This window comes from Diabrotica virgifera, chromosome 5 (assembly GCF_917563875.1).
Source record: "Diabrotica virgifera virgifera chromosome 5, PGI_DIABVI_V3a".
NCBI lineage: Eukaryota > Metazoa > Arthropoda > Insecta > Coleoptera > Chrysomelidae > Diabrotica > Diabrotica virgifera.
In genome coordinates, this window is record NC_065447.1 from 242,683,654 (window position 1) to 242,700,952 (window position 17,299).

A 17,299-nucleotide genomic window follows, 5' to 3' on the forward strand; every position below is an offset into this window, starting at 1 on the left:
AAATCACTCAATATACTCACTTTCTCAGCTATCTGTCTAATATAATATGAATGTATTATGTTCCTCTTTAAAAATTTTACTTTGTTTATCACCTGCTACCAAATCATGAATATAACACAAGAAGCCTTAATTTGAAAATTCCACCTCGCAGATTGTCTCTAACAGAGAGAAGACCTTTGTATGCGTGTGTTAAATTTTACAATAGTCTACCATCTGACATTCAATGGGAAACAAGCTTTGAGGCTTTTAAAAGAACGGTTTTTCAACACCTGGTTAACATTATTGAGCCCTATACCGTGGTATTTCCACGAACTAGTGGAAAAGTACATTTACTTGGGTCATGAAATTAGAATTGGCAGAGATAACCAAACATGCGAAATAAAAAGAAGATTAACTCTTGCTTGGGCAGCCTACGGAGCTCTGAGAGACATATTTAGGAGCAGTATACCGATCGGTTTAAAAAGACAAGTGTTTGACCAATGTGTGCTACCGGTAATGACATATGGAGCAGAGACACTGACTCTAACCAAGGCAACAGCGTCGAAAATGCGGGTTGCTCAAAGGCGCATGGAAAGATCCATGCTGGGCGTAACTCTACGGGATAAAATAAGAAATGAAGATCTCAGACAAACAACCGGTATCGCAGATGTTGTAGAACGTATCACCAGGCTCAAATGGAACTGGGCAGGACACGTCGCCAGACTGAAAGATTCAAGATGGGCACGAAGGCTGATGGAGTGGAGACCAAGAGAAGATAAACAAAGTAGAGGAAGGCCGCCTACACGATGGACAGATGATATCAGGCGGATTAGTAAAAACTGGCAAAAATCAGCACAAAACCGTGAAGTGTGGAAACAATTGGGGGAGACCTATGTCCAGCAGTGGACGTAAATTGGTTTGATGATGATGATACCGTGGTGGAGTACCTGGCATATCAGCCTTGATCAGTATATATTATTATGTAATTTGTATTGTTTATATTTTAATGTAATGAAAATATTTTTTTTTTAATATGTGATTATTAGTAATGTGAAGTTATTTGCTCAATTATGTTAAAAGTTTATGCAAATAAAAATATTCTACTCTACTCTAATGCTTCTCAGTATTTCTAAATTCCGAGGTACAGTCTAAATACTGTTTTGTCAATGTTATGTTTGTGTTTTGACTGACCTTTAGCTCTTAATAGGTAGCGTCGCTATGTTCGAAGGCAAAAAAAAACACAAAAAATTCTTGTATATATCCCTTTATTATATATTTTTAGTCTGCAAAAGAACTTAAGTAACCCCGTTCCTACCAACAAGAAAACCAACAAATTATTAATATAAAAAATATTTTTCTAGTCAACAAGTAACAAAATTTGTATATAATTACCCACAATTAAAAAAATGTAAAAGCATGTCAGTAATCAACGACAAAAACTGGAAATGCAAGTATCAACAAGTGTTTCTGCGTTCGAAAAAGTTGGTCTAAACTGTTAGAATTTGGAAACGATATTGGTGACTTCTACTCTCCCCAATTATTAAGTATAACACCATCATGCTGAGAAATCAGACAGGGTCCTCTAGGTGAATCTTTAGCACAGTTCGTCATTCATAGAGTTAATGGATGAACTGAAGTATGTGTAAGCAGCTACATATTATATTTCATTCTTAAAACAATACTTAACAAAGTCCATTGTCCATACTTTGTCCTTGTACATATTCATGATTATTAAAATGAATTGACATGCAAGTATTACTGATGGTGGACTGCTATTACCAATTCCAAACAAAGTGGTGGGAAAGTAGAGTAGATTCCTGTTCAAATACTGTAATACAGTAATGGAAATCTACAATACTTATAGCAATTCTTCAATATACTTATTTGAAGACTACAACTGGCCATCTGCTTAGTCCAAGCTGTCAATATTTAAAGTGTTCAATGTCCAAATGGTTGCTCAGCAGAAAATTTGTGTAATACTTCTTTTTTGTAGGTCTGAAATAACTAATACACATACTAAACAGTAATAAGAAGTTTTTTAATTGACAACAATAATACAGTGGAACCTCGATAAGTCGGATTAATCGGGACCGCGGCCGATCCGGATTATCGAAAATCCGGGTTAGCCGGAGAATATGGTAAAAATTAATAAAATAGGTATAAGGTATACTTAGCAGCGATAGATAGTTGGCGTATTCAATGACGTTTTTTCCATCACCTTGACTCCAGTGAAATTTGGTTCAAAATCAGGTTGAAATTGAGTGCTGTTTCGTGAATAATTGGTCCAGACACTGGTAAACCACGTTCCCATTCCGCACAAAACCACACATACAAAGCGTCGCCGAGAGTCTCATTTTTAGCTTTCTCAGCTTTGCACCGATTGTCCAAACTGTCTTTTGTTATCATTTTGAAACAAAATTCTTCGATTTTAGTTCTATTTTTCTTCCAATCCGGTACTGTAGATGTACCGACACCATATGATGCTGCAATTGTTTTTAAAGATTCGTCTTTATCAATCCTACCTAATGCTTCTAGTCTCTTTTCCATTGTTACTACAACATTTTTACCTTTTGTTGCCATTACGTAGACAAAACAACACGCAAACATTGAAGCATGATTACAGAACGGAAGCGAACAATACGACTGTACTACACACAATACGGTCACAATTGGAACGATGTTATGTTATTTAAGAACAGTGGAGACTAAGACCATTGTTCAAAAAGGATTTTTTAAATAGTCTTTTAGGCCTTTTTAAACAATGCTAAGACAGTTTGAGATAAATAAAGCAATAGAGGTGCCTGTTGTTTCCGATAATCCGAGACAATGAACGTCGCTCTGCCGCCGTGTGCCATGAGTCATTTTTACTATCGTACAGTTCAAATTACACAAATACACATTGTCACTCAGATATTATATTACATACATTTTTATTGTTGAAATTTTTGTCTGATGAAAATCGGTACGGGTTATCGGGGGCCGACTTATCGGGGTTCCACTGTATGTTAGTGATTATAACCAAGGATCAGAGATATGGAATTTCTCTGACGACCCTTCATACTTCTTTTGTGGGGTTATTTAATACAAAGGGCTTAATTGAAGATGCCATTTTAAATTGTTGACCGTCTTGAGGGAGTAGTAAAATAAGAATGTGAAGCTATTACACCCATGTGATCAGAAATGTCATTAATAAATTCAGATATAATTATGCATGTAATTATTGCTATATTGATAAGAAGGTTATCAGTATCAATTTATTTTCTTATTATTACATACAATAATTTTATTTTCGCTATATTAAAGCCATTGCTTTCAAGTTGTTATACTTGATTATGGATTTCCAGGTCATACAGATTTTTTTCTGTCATGTCATGTAAGATAAATTTTTGTGTAGTACATATAACCACTTCATCAGATTATATAAACAATAAAAATTTGGAATATCAAAGTAATTTTTATAGTTTTAGACCATCTTTCTGAAACTGTTCAATTTTTTTGTAAAGGGAATGCTTGTTCAACAATACAGTTTAAAGATTAAACTTAACATGAATCACATTTTTTTTTCACAGACTTAAACGTTGCATTTGTGGATTGAGCTTTCCACTGTTTCACGTAAACTAGCGATCACTGCCGCTTGGTCGATTGACTCAATTATTGCTGTACCTGATACTATCATATTTGCACCCGCCTGAAAAAAAAAATGTCTTGTTTAATTAATGAGAATAGAGGCATTATATTCATTCAGTAAATTATTAGCTGTTATTATTAAAAATAAATGTCATTTCACTAGCTTGTCTAGAGTTTTTAGTTTACATCATTACTCAGTTTTTACATCCATTAACCCATTCGCTGCTGATCACGTGCCAGTATGTGATGTGGTTACTTCAGTCAGGTGCCGTTCTCCTGCCAGTGAGTGATATGGTTACTTCAGTCAGGTGCCATTTAACAGAATGACTCCTAGCCAAGTTCCATCCTCTTCAATAGGCAGCGAATGGGTTAACAGAGTAGAATTACAGGAAACATGCTGAGAGATAGAAAGGGGAGTGAAAACATTAGAAGTACAATGTATACATGAATGGACACTAAATGGAAAAAAGGAATGAAATAATCACAAAAGCAGGATGGGGAGACCTATATCCCTTTCAGGCCTGAATTTTTTTTTTTAGTGAAAATGAAGTTTCCCTTTGAATAAATACGATATATGGTACCCAAAAAAAAGAGTGTAAAAAATACAGAAAAAAAATTCATTGTTTGAATCTGTCACAAATGATATGTCACGTTCATGCGCTCTCGGCTTATGTTCTATGAATGCAGGATCGTAAGTGTATGAAAAAATTCATTTTTATTAAACGTAAAACACCATTAGGGCCAAATAAAAATTATTTTTATAATTGTTTAATATTCTATTACATACTAACTAAAATAGAACAAAAATTTTTTACTGAAATGTCATGTCTTTCCATTGCCTCTTTGCTGAAGAAGAGCTCGTTGAAGGAACAGGTTCTTCATCCAATACAGGTTCTTCATCTAATACAGTTTCTTCAATATCCTTGTCATCGGTGTTATTTTTAAACATTTGAATGTCAAAAGCAACATCATTTTCGCCATCTTAATCTTCTATTTCGGACTAGTTACCATCATTTAACACCTCTAGAGCCAAATCGTGGGTGAGAGCCACCCCTGTAATTAGAAAAAATACTTTTATCATTAAAATAGAGAAAAATTAATAAAAAGTCAAACCAATAAATATTTAGTATTTTTAATTTCTTGCTATTGAAAATTGAAAGTGTGACAGCAACTCACTATCGTGATATTCAAATATTACCGGACAAGATCTCTACAAACAACCAATAATTTCTTAAATCTTGTTTATTATCTTAAAGTTGAAACTTTATCTACAGGGTGTTAGTAAATAAGTATGAAAATTTTAAGGGCTAATTCTACATGAAAAATTAATACCAGTTTGCTCCATAAACATATGTCCGCAAATGCTTAGTTTCGGAGATACGGGGTGTTGAAATTTTTATTTCAAACTGCCAATTTATTTATTGCTCTAAGACCAGTTGAGCTATGAAAATGAAATTTGGTGAGTTTTAGGAGGTAGTTATTACGAATTTTTTGACATACAATTCAGAATTTTGTATTCATCATTGCCGCGCCTACGGGAAATGGTCTGAATTATTTTAAAGAAAAAAATAGTACGCCACTGAGATATTTCGAATTAGAAATTATTTTTAAATTCCACGTCTAATTTATGATAAAAAACCTCTCTTGCCTTTTTTTCATATAATACACCGTTTTTATGCAGAAAAATAAAACATCTGGCACGTAATTTTCATTTCTTAATACATCATCAAGAACTGTCCAGTATAATAATACTAAACTAGAACAATAACAGAAAATATTACTAATAAGATTTCAACTAGGTGCAAAGCTGCAAGAAATGTTTAAAATGATCTCCTTTACAGATAACAGAAAAATTTTATATTCATCATCGGTGCGCATAGGTACGGGTAATGGTCTGAATTTTTTGAAGAAAAAAATAGTACGCCACTGGGATATGTCAAACTAAAAATCATTTTTGAATTCCTCGTTCAATTTACGATAAAAAATCTTTCTTTCCTTTTTTTCATACGAGGCGCCGTTTTTATACAAAAAAATAAAACATCTTAACGCTTACCAAGTATTTGAGGTAGTTTCCATATGCATAGAAACTAAGTTCAAATACTTTGTAAACGTTAAGATGTTTAATTTTTTGCATAAAAACGGCGCCGCATATGAAAAAAAGGCAAGAAAGATTTTTTGTCATCAATTGAACGAGGAATTCAAAAATGATTTTTAGTTTGACATATCTCAGTGGCGTACTATTTTTTTCTTCAAACAATTCAGACCATTACCCGTACGCGCGCCAATGATGAATATAAAATTCTTCTGTTACCTGTAAAGGAGATCATTTCAAACATTTCTTGCAGCTTTGCACCTAGTTGAAATGGTATTAGTAATATTTTCTGTTATTGTTCTAGTTTAGTATTATTATATTGGATAGTTCTTGATGATGTATTAAGAAATGAAAAATATGCGCCAAGATGTTTTATTTTTCTGCATAAAAACGGTGCATCATATGAAAAAAAGGCAAGAGAGGTTTTTTATCATAAATTAGACGTGAAATTTAAAAATAATTTCTAATTCGAAATATCTCAGTGGCGTACTATTTTTTTCTTTAAAATAATTCAGACCATTTCCCGTAGGCGCGCCAATGATGAATACAAAATTCTTAATTGTATGTCATAAAATTCGTAATAACTACCTCCTAAAACTCACCAAATTTCATTTTCATAGCTCAACTGGTCTTAGAGCAATAAATAAATTGGCAGTCTGAAATAAAAATTTCAACACCCCGTATCTCCGAAACTAAGCATTTGCGGACATATGTTTATAGAGCAAACTGGCATTAATTTTTCATGTAGAATTAGTCATTAAAATTTTTCATACTTATTTACTAACACCCTGTATACCACAACCCCGTTACAATAACATAAACACTTATAAAAAACAAAATATCTTTTACTTACCTTTACGGGTTTTGTCGTCAAAATACACAGCCATCTTTATAGGGTATTCTATTGCAAACTAAGCGCGAATTCGTTAAATAATTTCAGTTACTCTGATAATACAGGATAGACACAACATATTGATATCATCTTTCCTAGTAAAAATATGTTTATTTTGATATTGGTACCCACATAAACATAAGCTCACGATCGTGTCAGTCGGTCACGAAAGCGATATGGTGGTCTTAGCGGAGCTAAGTGATGGAATCTCTATAAACGGAAGAATAGTAAATAACATAAGATTCGCTGATGACACCGTGATAATGGCAGACACCCTGGAATCGCTACAAGAATTGCTAGATAGAATTAACGATTATTGCATTCGATACGGACTAAAAATAAACAATAAAAAACTAAATTTATGATGTCTCAAAAACAGAACATGGAAATGAAAGGTTAATGATAGAGCAAACACAAATAAAAAAAGTGAAGACATACAAATATCTGGGAACCTGGGTTGATAACAAAAATGACCAAAGCCAAGAAATTTAAGTCCGAATTGAAACTGTAAGGCAAGCATTTATAAAAATGAAGACACTGCTTACAAACAAAGACCTTCAGTTGCCTCTCAGATTGAGGGCTTTAAGATGCTACATATTTTCCATATTGCTATACTGATTGGAAGCTTGGACATTGAAGAGACAACACATAAGAAGAATAGAAGCGTTCTAAATGTGGTGTTACAGAAGAATATTGAAAATTCAGTGGGTTCAAAGGATTACCAATGTTGAAGTGCTACGACGCGACGTTTAAATAAGGAGTTAGAAATTATGAAGAGTATAAAAACTAGAAAATGGAATATTTGGGTCACATTATCAGAGGAGAAAAAATATGAGTTGCTGAGAATTATTATGCAAGGAAGGATCCAAGGAAGAAGCATAGAAAGAAGACGCATCTCCTGGCTGAGGAACCTTAGAGAATGGTTTAACTGTAGTTCATTACAACTGTTCAGAGCAGCAGCCAACAAAGTGACCATAGCCATTATGATATCCAACCTCCGATAGGAGAGGGAACTTTAAGAAGAAGAAGATATGGTCAAAATAGCAAGAGATAAATCATCAATCAGCAGAAAAATTATTGGACGACCATGCAAAAGATACATGAAATTAACAACTAAATAATTAGAACTGTTTGTTTGATAAACTAAGTAGTATACATTTCATAAGAAAACTAAGATTGCAATCAGTTGGAACCTCGTACTGGATAGTAAAAAGTATTGCAGTTTATACATGGAAATAATTAAAATAATATACACAAGTCAAATAAAATAATTATACTGTAAAACATAAAACTATAGTTAACGCATTCCCTGCCAGCTATGTTTTCATACAGTGTGCTGGAATAAGTGTTACCCCCACATTAACTCATTTATTTTTAGCACGAAAGCAAAACGCTCGGACAGATTAAATTTTAAAACAATCACAGTACATATTTATAGCATCAATGTTTCGAACTTTACGCGCTCCCTCTTCAGGTGAAAGTCATAACTTTGATTTTTTTACTGGGGAAGTACAGCTGGTTCCTAAAAAAAAACTGATATGACTCTTAAAGCGTATTTTCTTAAAGCATACTGTCACTAGCACTGCCAAATCTTAACATTTGTCAGATAACTTATTCTGTTCAACCTCAAAAAATGGCTCTACATGCTAGCAAAGAACTAAAAGCAAGAATTGTAACGAAATTAGAAGATGGTTGGTCACTATCTGCTGTAGCGAACCATTTTAACGTAAGCAGAACAACAGTTTTTAATATTAATAAAAGATGAAAATCATATGCTCATGAAAATCGTATGCTTTTGGAGAGATTAGAAGAGAATCCTTTTGAAGATGCAAAAACTGCCAAGAATTATGTCACAGTTTCCGGGAAGAAAGACAACAACTTTCAGAACTGTAGCACAAAAACAAGCTCTTACACCACAACAGAAGCAATCAAGACTTATATTTGCTTTAAACCATCAGCTACAAAATCAAGATTTTTGAGACAGGGTAATATTTACAGATGAGAAAATTGTTCAATCTTGTTTAATGATGAAATATTCAATTCTTGGTTTAATATATTGTTGAGTTACGTCGTTTGTTTTATTCCTTAATAATAATAAAAAATAATAACAACAACCCTATTTTATGTAAAAACTATCATTTATACCTATTCGCGGTGTGCAAATACTTGGAAGGGATACGCGAAACGATCGTGCGCGAATAGCAGAGAAATATTGCAACTTTCTTAAATAATTCATATTGTCAACTGAAATTGTCAAATTGACGTACATTTCATACATATTGTCATTTAAGAAGAAAAATTATATATTGCTCCACAATATTGATATGATATGTAATTATTATATAAAGGTAAATTTAATTAATTGTATTTTGCTTGCAATACTGCATTTTAATAACTAATTTTATTTACTACATACAATTGTTTACATTTGAATAACACAACCTAAATCTTATTTTTTCTTCTTATTATTTTTTTTGGGCTATGGCCTTGACAATTATCCAGTAACCAGGACCATATGATTGGCCAATATAATTAAAATTGCGAATAAAAGTTCAGAGCGTAGAAATAGGTGTCGCTTTTCCGAACTTGCACGGTCCCAATTAATACTCTTTATAAAATGCAGGAATTCAAAATAATATCAAAATTTAGACATTAATAATTATTACAATTTATGAATAAAGTAATTTATTACATAAAGTAATCAGTTGTTTGTTGTTTGTTTATTTTATTATTTGTCTGTCATAATAAATATAATATAATGTCAGACCAATCAAATACACTGCTCAAAATGATCAAATCTTACTAAGAGTCGTATCAGTTTTTTTTTTTAGGAACCAGCTGTACATCATGGTACACCTCATTTAAAAGCTTTTAAAATACTGATTACAAAAATGTATAATACTTGCACAAAATTTCGCTCCAATGCTTTTTAAATGCATTCATTTTTTTTTAATCCTGAGAAAACTAATAAGAATTTTTGAAAAATTTAAACGCAGAATGAAGGATTACATTATTACTGACGGCCGGAAGTCCCTAAAAACTTCTATAATGTTTATTTTAATAAGTTACAGGGGTGAAAACAAAGAGAAAATTTAGTATAATTTTTAATTTTCAATATATCATTCAAAAGAAACATTTATTTATTCTAAGGGACTTTCGGCTCTCGGTAATAATAGGTCTGGATCCCGCGTATGAAAAAAAAGTTGATTAATAGCAAGCTGAAAATTTGTTAATAGCTTAAGGGTGTCTAGTCGGACAAACTTTGATATATGGGAACACTGGAACAGGGGCAGTTTTAATTGTGGAACAGGTTAAAAATTTGGAACGGTCAGACTACAATAACGGCACATGTATTTTGTCTGACAGAACAGACTTAAACTCTTCGAACAGAGATTAAACTCTCATGCAAAAAATCAGACTGCTATTTATCATCAAATGGTCGTTTTAATGAGAGGAACATGTAGAATATGTCAAATGACAGGAATTATGACAGGTGATAAATAGCAGTCTGATTTTTGCATGAGAGTTTAATCTCTGTTCGGAGAGTTTAAGTCTGTTCTGTCGGACAAAATAAATGTGCCGTTTTCGTGGTCTGACCGTTCCAAATTTTTAACCTGTTCCACAATTAAAACTGCCCCTGTTTCAGTGTTCGCATATATCAAAGTTTATCCGACTAGACACCCTTAAGCTATTAAGAAATTTTCAGCTTGCTATTAATCAACTTTTTTTTCATACGCGGGATCCAGACCTATAATATAATCTTTCATTCTGCATTTAAGTTTTTCAAAAATACTCATTAGTTTTCTGAGTACTAAAAAAGATAATGCATTTAAAAAGCATTTAAGGCCGGCCATTGGTAATGTTATAAGTATAGCCGATCCCATCACCTTTATAAAGTACACCACTCATAATCTAGAGCATATATGTATACCGAAAAATGCTTAACCTACTAACAATATATGTCGCTAGTTCCAGCCATATTTTTGTTATCCTACCTGTTGTGTATTGTTTATAAAAAAATGTGAAAGTTTTGCTTTTTTCTCAATAAATATAAGAGCGTTTATATCTAAATTACTTAAGTATTTAAATGAATTTCATGATAAAATTCCGTTTAGCACTACAGTAGAAGTAATGGAAGGATATAACGTTAAAAAAATGTGAATTAATAAAGTACTTTTTGCGTGGTGTACTTTTAAAATAAATTTCTGAAATTAATAGAAATTGGCATGTGAAACGTAAATATTCGACATATAATACGAATACAGTATAGGAATCTGTAAGAATCTAAGCTCTGTTAATGTAGCCATTATGTATAAGATGGCGCTACGAAAAATATTATATACATGTGCAAAATTCAGGAGCGGTATGGCCCGTTTGAAACTTTCCTTTGGAAATTTCGGTACTGTATAGAGAGTAATACCGTTTTGAGGGATGCGGGTGGTTCATTATTGCGTACTTGGAATAATATCAGGGCCCCGTAACCGGGCGTGCAACGCGTGCGGTGCACGCGTGCGTAACCCCAATGGGGCGCCAAACCGAAGGATTGGTAAATAAGAAATATTTATTTTAAATGAGATAATCATTTTTTATATACAATTTTATTTATTTCATGAACAGCTAGAGAAATCTCAAAAATCAAATATTGTGTTATTACTGAAAAAATGATTATTATTCCCGTCCTGAAATGTTGAACGTACTCCGTCTAAAATATATTACATTTTATTGTCCCTTCCTAATTTTTTTCTTTGAAGTATGTAGATAGATTGAATTACGCTTGCCATATGAAAATCAAACATCAAATCACACTCCTTGACGACTAGAAACATAAATTAGTACCCATAACGCAACTTAGCAGTTTTACTCCTATAAAGTGAATCTTTTACTCTAATGATAATTACCCTTAAGTAAACACATACTCTATGAATTATGATTATGTATTTAACTTGGGTATTACCTTTTCCCGTAAAATTAATAATGTATTAATAATAATTAAAATTAATAATTAATAAAATTAATATGAAACCATATGGTTGCTAGTTATGCAGACACCCTATATAAAATTTGTTTGAAAACTTTGATATAACAAAATATTATTGTTTATTTACTTGAATGTATATTTTTAATTTAATACACAGGGTGCTTCATTCATGTTGCAAAAAAATTTAAGGGGAAAGACGCAAAATGTCGCCTCTCAAAATTTTCCTGTGTTTTAAATGTGTTCATTTTTTTCGAATACTGAGAAAACTAATAAGTATTTTTAAAAAAATTAAACGCAGAATGAAAGAAAACGTTATTGCCGAGGGCCGACAGTCCCTTAGAATAAATAAAAAGTTTCTTTTGAATTAAATATTTGCAATTCACTAAATTTTCTCTGTTTTCACTAAGTTTTCAGGAGAAGTTTTTTCAGGAGAAGAATAGGAGAAGTTTTAATTGTAGAACAGTTTAAAAATTTGGAACGTCAGATTACGAAAACGCTCCATGTATTTTTTCGAACAGAACTTCCAATTGATTTGTTACTGTTTCATTAAACTCTCATGCAAAAATCATATTGCTATTTATCAAAAATATAATTCCTGCCATTTGACATGTTCTTCGTGTTAAACTTATTAAAATGCCCAGTTGGTGATAATACCAGTCTGATTTTTGCATAAGAGTTTAATGAAATCGTAACAAATCAGTTGGAAGTTCTGTCAGACAAAATACATGGAACGTTTTCGTAGTCTGATGTTCCAAATTTTTAACCTGTTCCACAATTAAAGCTTCGCCTGTTTCAGTGTTCCCGTACATCAAAGTTTGTCCGACTAGACACAGTTAAGTTAAAAATTTTCAGCTTGTTATTAATCAACTTCTTTTTTGTACGCGAGATCCAAGCCTATAATTCAAATTTAACTTATAAATAAGTGATTTTTACTCAGGTCAGCCGTTATGATGAAACATTTTATTTTAGGGAATATAGTATGGTATAGTTAGACCCATACCCAGACATCCAAAGTGAAAGTTATCCTCCAACACCAAATTGTTCTATATGGTCCACATAATGTTCAGAAAAAAGTCACACCATTTTGAGCGTCGGGTTTGGGGGGGAGAGGGGGGAGAAATCGGTAAATTCGTAGTTTTTTACGTTTTTCGTCAATATTTCTAAAACTATGCGATTTAGCATGAACAACCTTCTATACAAAATTGTTCTACATTAAATTTGAAACAAAAAAGGTCCTATGCATAACCCTTCTAAAATGAACGGTTCCAAAGTTACGGAGGTAGTATGTTATAATTGGTCCAAAAAAGGCCTAACCCAGACATCCGAAGTAAAAGTTTTCCTGCAACACCAAATTGTTCTATATGGTCCACATATGAGTGATCGCGTCTAACCTTAATTTATACCGTTTTTTTTTTAGTTGTTATATGCATGTTTATCCGATTTTTTTGCCGGTACGGCGAGCTCTATTTCAAAAATCTTCTAGTTTCCTCCAAATAATATTTTTTCTAGATTTTTTGTGATATTCTAAATAAAATAAGTTTCTTGACATTTTTCTCCAAAGTTAATGGTTTTAAAGTTATAAGCGATTTAAATCCGAAAAATGCCAAAACGCATTTTTGGATTTTAAATCGCTTATAACTTTAAAACTGTTAACTTTTGAGAAAAATGTCAAGAAACTTATTTTATTTAAAATGTCCCAAAAAATCTAGAAAAAATATTTTTTGGAGGAAAACTGGAGATTTTTGAAATAGAGCGCGCCGCACCGACAAAAAAATCGGATGGACATGTATATTTAACAATTAAAACACGACGGTTTAAATTAGGGTTAGACACAATCACTCTTTAGAATCTTCAAGCTGAATGTTTAAACTTCAATTTAAGAATCTGGCAACCTCAAAAGTTCTAATTTAAATATGAGTTTTTAGGCCTCGTAAATGAGCATTTTCGCACTTTTCAGATTTTAAATCGCCTATAACTCGAAAACTATCAATTTTTGAAAAAAATTACAAGATACCTTTCTTGTTTAGAATGACCCACTAAACTTAAAAATATATGTTCCGGGGCAAAAAAACGTGATCTTTTCTATTTGTTTATAAAAATTGTTTAAACAGTTTCTGCCCAAAAATTCCGCCCGGCACCCTTCAGATTTGTTTAGAGGGGACATGTTTGAATAGGAATCCACAAAGAAACCGAATCAGAAATTTTCCCAGACGGGAGCGGTCTCACCACATGGACTAAAATAGATTTCTCCAATAGTTTTGGTTTAGATTTTACCACGAGATACGAGCACAGTATTTATCCAAGTAAAATTTTCAGCGAGACCCCGTCCTTAAACCGCCTACTAAAAAATTAAAAGTTCGCACCTGATATATAAAACGATTTCGAGTCATCTTAGCGAGGCCGCACCTGCATACTCTCTGTACTTAACTAAACTATCGACTCACTAAAAATTCTGCCGTTTGCGGCCTCGCTTAGATATCTATTGCGTTATTTCTCCGATAGAGGCAGCATCTCTCGGGAAAGAATCTTTTCTCTCTGTTGCGCCGGCATTTGGGGACCTCTCTTTCATACAACGGCCGGCCTTAACCGAATTTTTGCCTAAGTATTATACATTTTTGTAATTTGTAAATTTCAGAAGCTTTTAAATGAGGTATCGCTTGATGTACTTTCCCATTTAAAAAAAATTAAAGTTATGACTGTCACCTGAAGAGAGATTGGGTAAAGTTTGAAACATTGATGCTATAATATACTATGATTATTTTAAAAATCAACCTGTCCCAGCGTTTTGCTTATGTGCTATAAATAAATGAGTTATTATGGGGGGGGGGGACACTTATTCCAGCGCACTGTATATATGCCTCTACAGGCCACCATATATAATTTTTTTGTATTTAAAGCCTTGCCACTTGGTTATTTTATCAAAATTAATGTAATTATATCTTCTAGGCCCATTGATCTTTTAGTGTGCATTTAAAAATGCAGGTAATAAGTAAATAAATAAAAAGGTGTTCCATGGGACCAATGATGCACGTTTAGGCAATGTCTCATGGGACCAATGTAGCAGGGAACATGTTAATGTAAATATATAGGAAAAACGCATACCCTACCTCTGCACAAGCAGTTATTGTACTCAGTCCAACTCCTCCATCTACTTCAATATCTAAAAGTGGATAATTATGCCTCAACCATTGCACCTTGGGCATCATATCACTCATGAACCTTTGGCCTCCAAAGCCAGGCTCCACAGTCATTACCAAAATGATATCTGCATGGTCTATGTATTGCCTAACATCTTCAATTCCTGTGCCTGGTTTTAATGCTAAACCGACTTTCATACCTGCTTCTTTTACTTTCCTACACACTTTTATAACGTCATTTATTACAGGTTCTATGTGAAATGTGTATAAGTTAACATTGGCTTCTGCCATGGGTTCAATCCACTGCAAACAAAATGTCTTTGTAAATAAGTATATAATTTTGCTGCAATCAGATGTAAAATAACAAAAATATGGGTTTGAAAACATGTTTAACATGTTCGCTACCAAGTGACTCGTATATGAACTACATTGATTTTTCGCATAGACCAGTATCTTACCCGTGAATCAGGGATTGCAGTGCACATACCAGCAATTTAAATAACTATAAACAAAACAATAGCCCCTTGGTAGCAAACATGTTAAATCCTTATCTTCAATTCTAATAATATTTGCACTGATTGTTAAGATTATTTATATCTAAGCCTGACATAAATTACGTATTTCTTATTATCATTATGTAACACATTCACTGCATATATTTTGTTAAGTACTTCTCTCAGATGCTGAATTCACACCAGCAGTTGGAATGTAAGTAAAAACATGTTAAGAAAAAAATAAAAATGTATACCATTTTTATTTAGTTGCAATGCGAAGGCAAAACAATCTTATTTTTCACTTAGAATATGGAGCGCAGTCTAGCACTCTGAACTGACGATTTTCGACTTTTATTGGAGTCATCTTCGGAGAGGTGTAGGCCTGCTGCCCCATACTCGAAGTGACCAACCATGAAAGCTTATCCCCACATTGCAACTGACATGTATGGATTAGGTGACTAGTGTCACCTGGCAATTGAAAGGTAAAGTTTTCAATCCTAATAGCAACATTAATAATATTGAAAAATATTAAAAATATTACTAAAAGATTTTTAAATTGAAAACTTATTGGTCCATTTCCCTGGTGACACCTCCAAGGCTTCTACAATATGCAAGCCAGATGGATGCTGCAGTGAAGACAAAAGGGAAGGAATTCTACACTATGCAATTCACAACCCCTGTCTGCAGCTTGGTAAAGTTCCAATGGAAAATGGACCTAGTTACTCTATAGGAGTAATACTAATAAAAATAAAAATGTATACCATTTTTATTCAGTTGCAATGTGAAGGCAAAACAATCTTATTTTTCACTTAGAATACGGAGCGCAGTCCAGTACTCTGAACCGAAGATTTTTAACTCTTATTGGAGTCATCTTCGGAGAGACGTAAGCCTGCTGCCTTTACCTTACCTTTTAAAAACATGTTGTTCAGGGGTGACAACCACACAGGAGAGGGAAACCGAATGTCACTGATGAGCAGTCAACTTAGGCATACAGTTAATTAATGTCTGAGATTAAGGCAATTCCTTTAACACATTGCGTGCCACACTTTAATTGGGATAATAGTCTCAGGGGCCAATGATATCGACAGCAAGGAAGTTAGTCATACGTGTATATCAAAAAATGAGAGACGTGGCCCCTGGCAAAATATCTGTGTATCTCATATATGAGCGATGCAGCACACAATGTGTTAATTCATATACTCTAATATTGGTTCAAATACAGTTTCCAAATAATGGTCTTTTCTGACACAAAAGAAGTCATATTTAGGATCTCAATTTTAAACTGTTGTGAACAGTACTAAGTTCTTTTTAATATCTAATACAATAAGCAAATGTGTTGCAGTTGAATCCTAACATTAGATCTGCAAACTTTAGATATATACTCCAACTGCTTTGAAAACAAAACAAACAGGAAAACAGACTTAGGTTCGACCATTTGGAGATGAAAGATAAAATATTTAACATAAAGACAGACGGGTCCTACCTTTTCTGGGTTCGCAACCATCATATGTGTTTCAAAGAAGGCATTTGGTATTTTTTTCCTTAAACATTTTACTACTGGGTGTCCAAAAGTTAGGTTAGGAACAAAGTTGCCGTCCATAACATCTAAATGTAAATAGTCAGCTCCGCTATCTAATAATTTTTGTGATTCTACGTATAATTGGGATAGATCTGCGTTTAAAATTGAAGGCCCTATTTTGCATTTTAATTTATTTTCCATGTTGTTGATCACTAACCTACAAAGATATGAATGAACTTTGACCATTTAATTTTGAATTCTTCTTCTCTTCTATGTAATCAGTTAAATAACCTTTAATGACATTGGAAAATGATAAGAAACGGCTAACTGTATAAGAAATTAGTTACAGCCTATGAAGGAGAACAATATCTTGTATTAGGTAAATACATTAATCTTTTTTTTTGTTTTCCATTATAAACAGATTTCCTATTACACGAAGAAAAATTTTTATGAAATTCCATAAAATTTTTAAATTGGTTTTACTTTTTACTGAATCAGACACTTTCAAGCTTATATTGAAAGTTTTATAAAACGGCATTAGTAGGTAGTACAGAGCGACAAGCGAGAGGTGGCGGCTGACC

The 17,299-nt window shown here is 32.9% G+C and overlaps 1 protein-coding gene across 1 annotated transcript; it reads right to left on the bottom strand.

The window, feature by feature from the left end:
- Positions 1-1,227: 1,227 nt before the first annotated feature.
- On the bottom strand, positions 1,228-16,992 carry LOC114325117 (ribulose-phosphate 3-epimerase). The gene is made up of 3 exons (XM_028273060.2): positions 16,683-16,992; positions 14,676-15,008; positions 1,228-3,667 (listed from the first exon to the last, which is right to left on the bottom strand). The coding sequence occupies exons 1-3, from the start codon at positions 16,962-16,964 to the stop codon at positions 3,551-3,553; spliced, it is 732 nt and encodes a 243-aa protein (XP_028128861.1). The 5' UTR covers positions 16,965-16,992; the 3' UTR covers positions 1,228-3,550.
- Between the last annotated feature and the right edge of the window lie 307 nt (positions 16,993-17,299).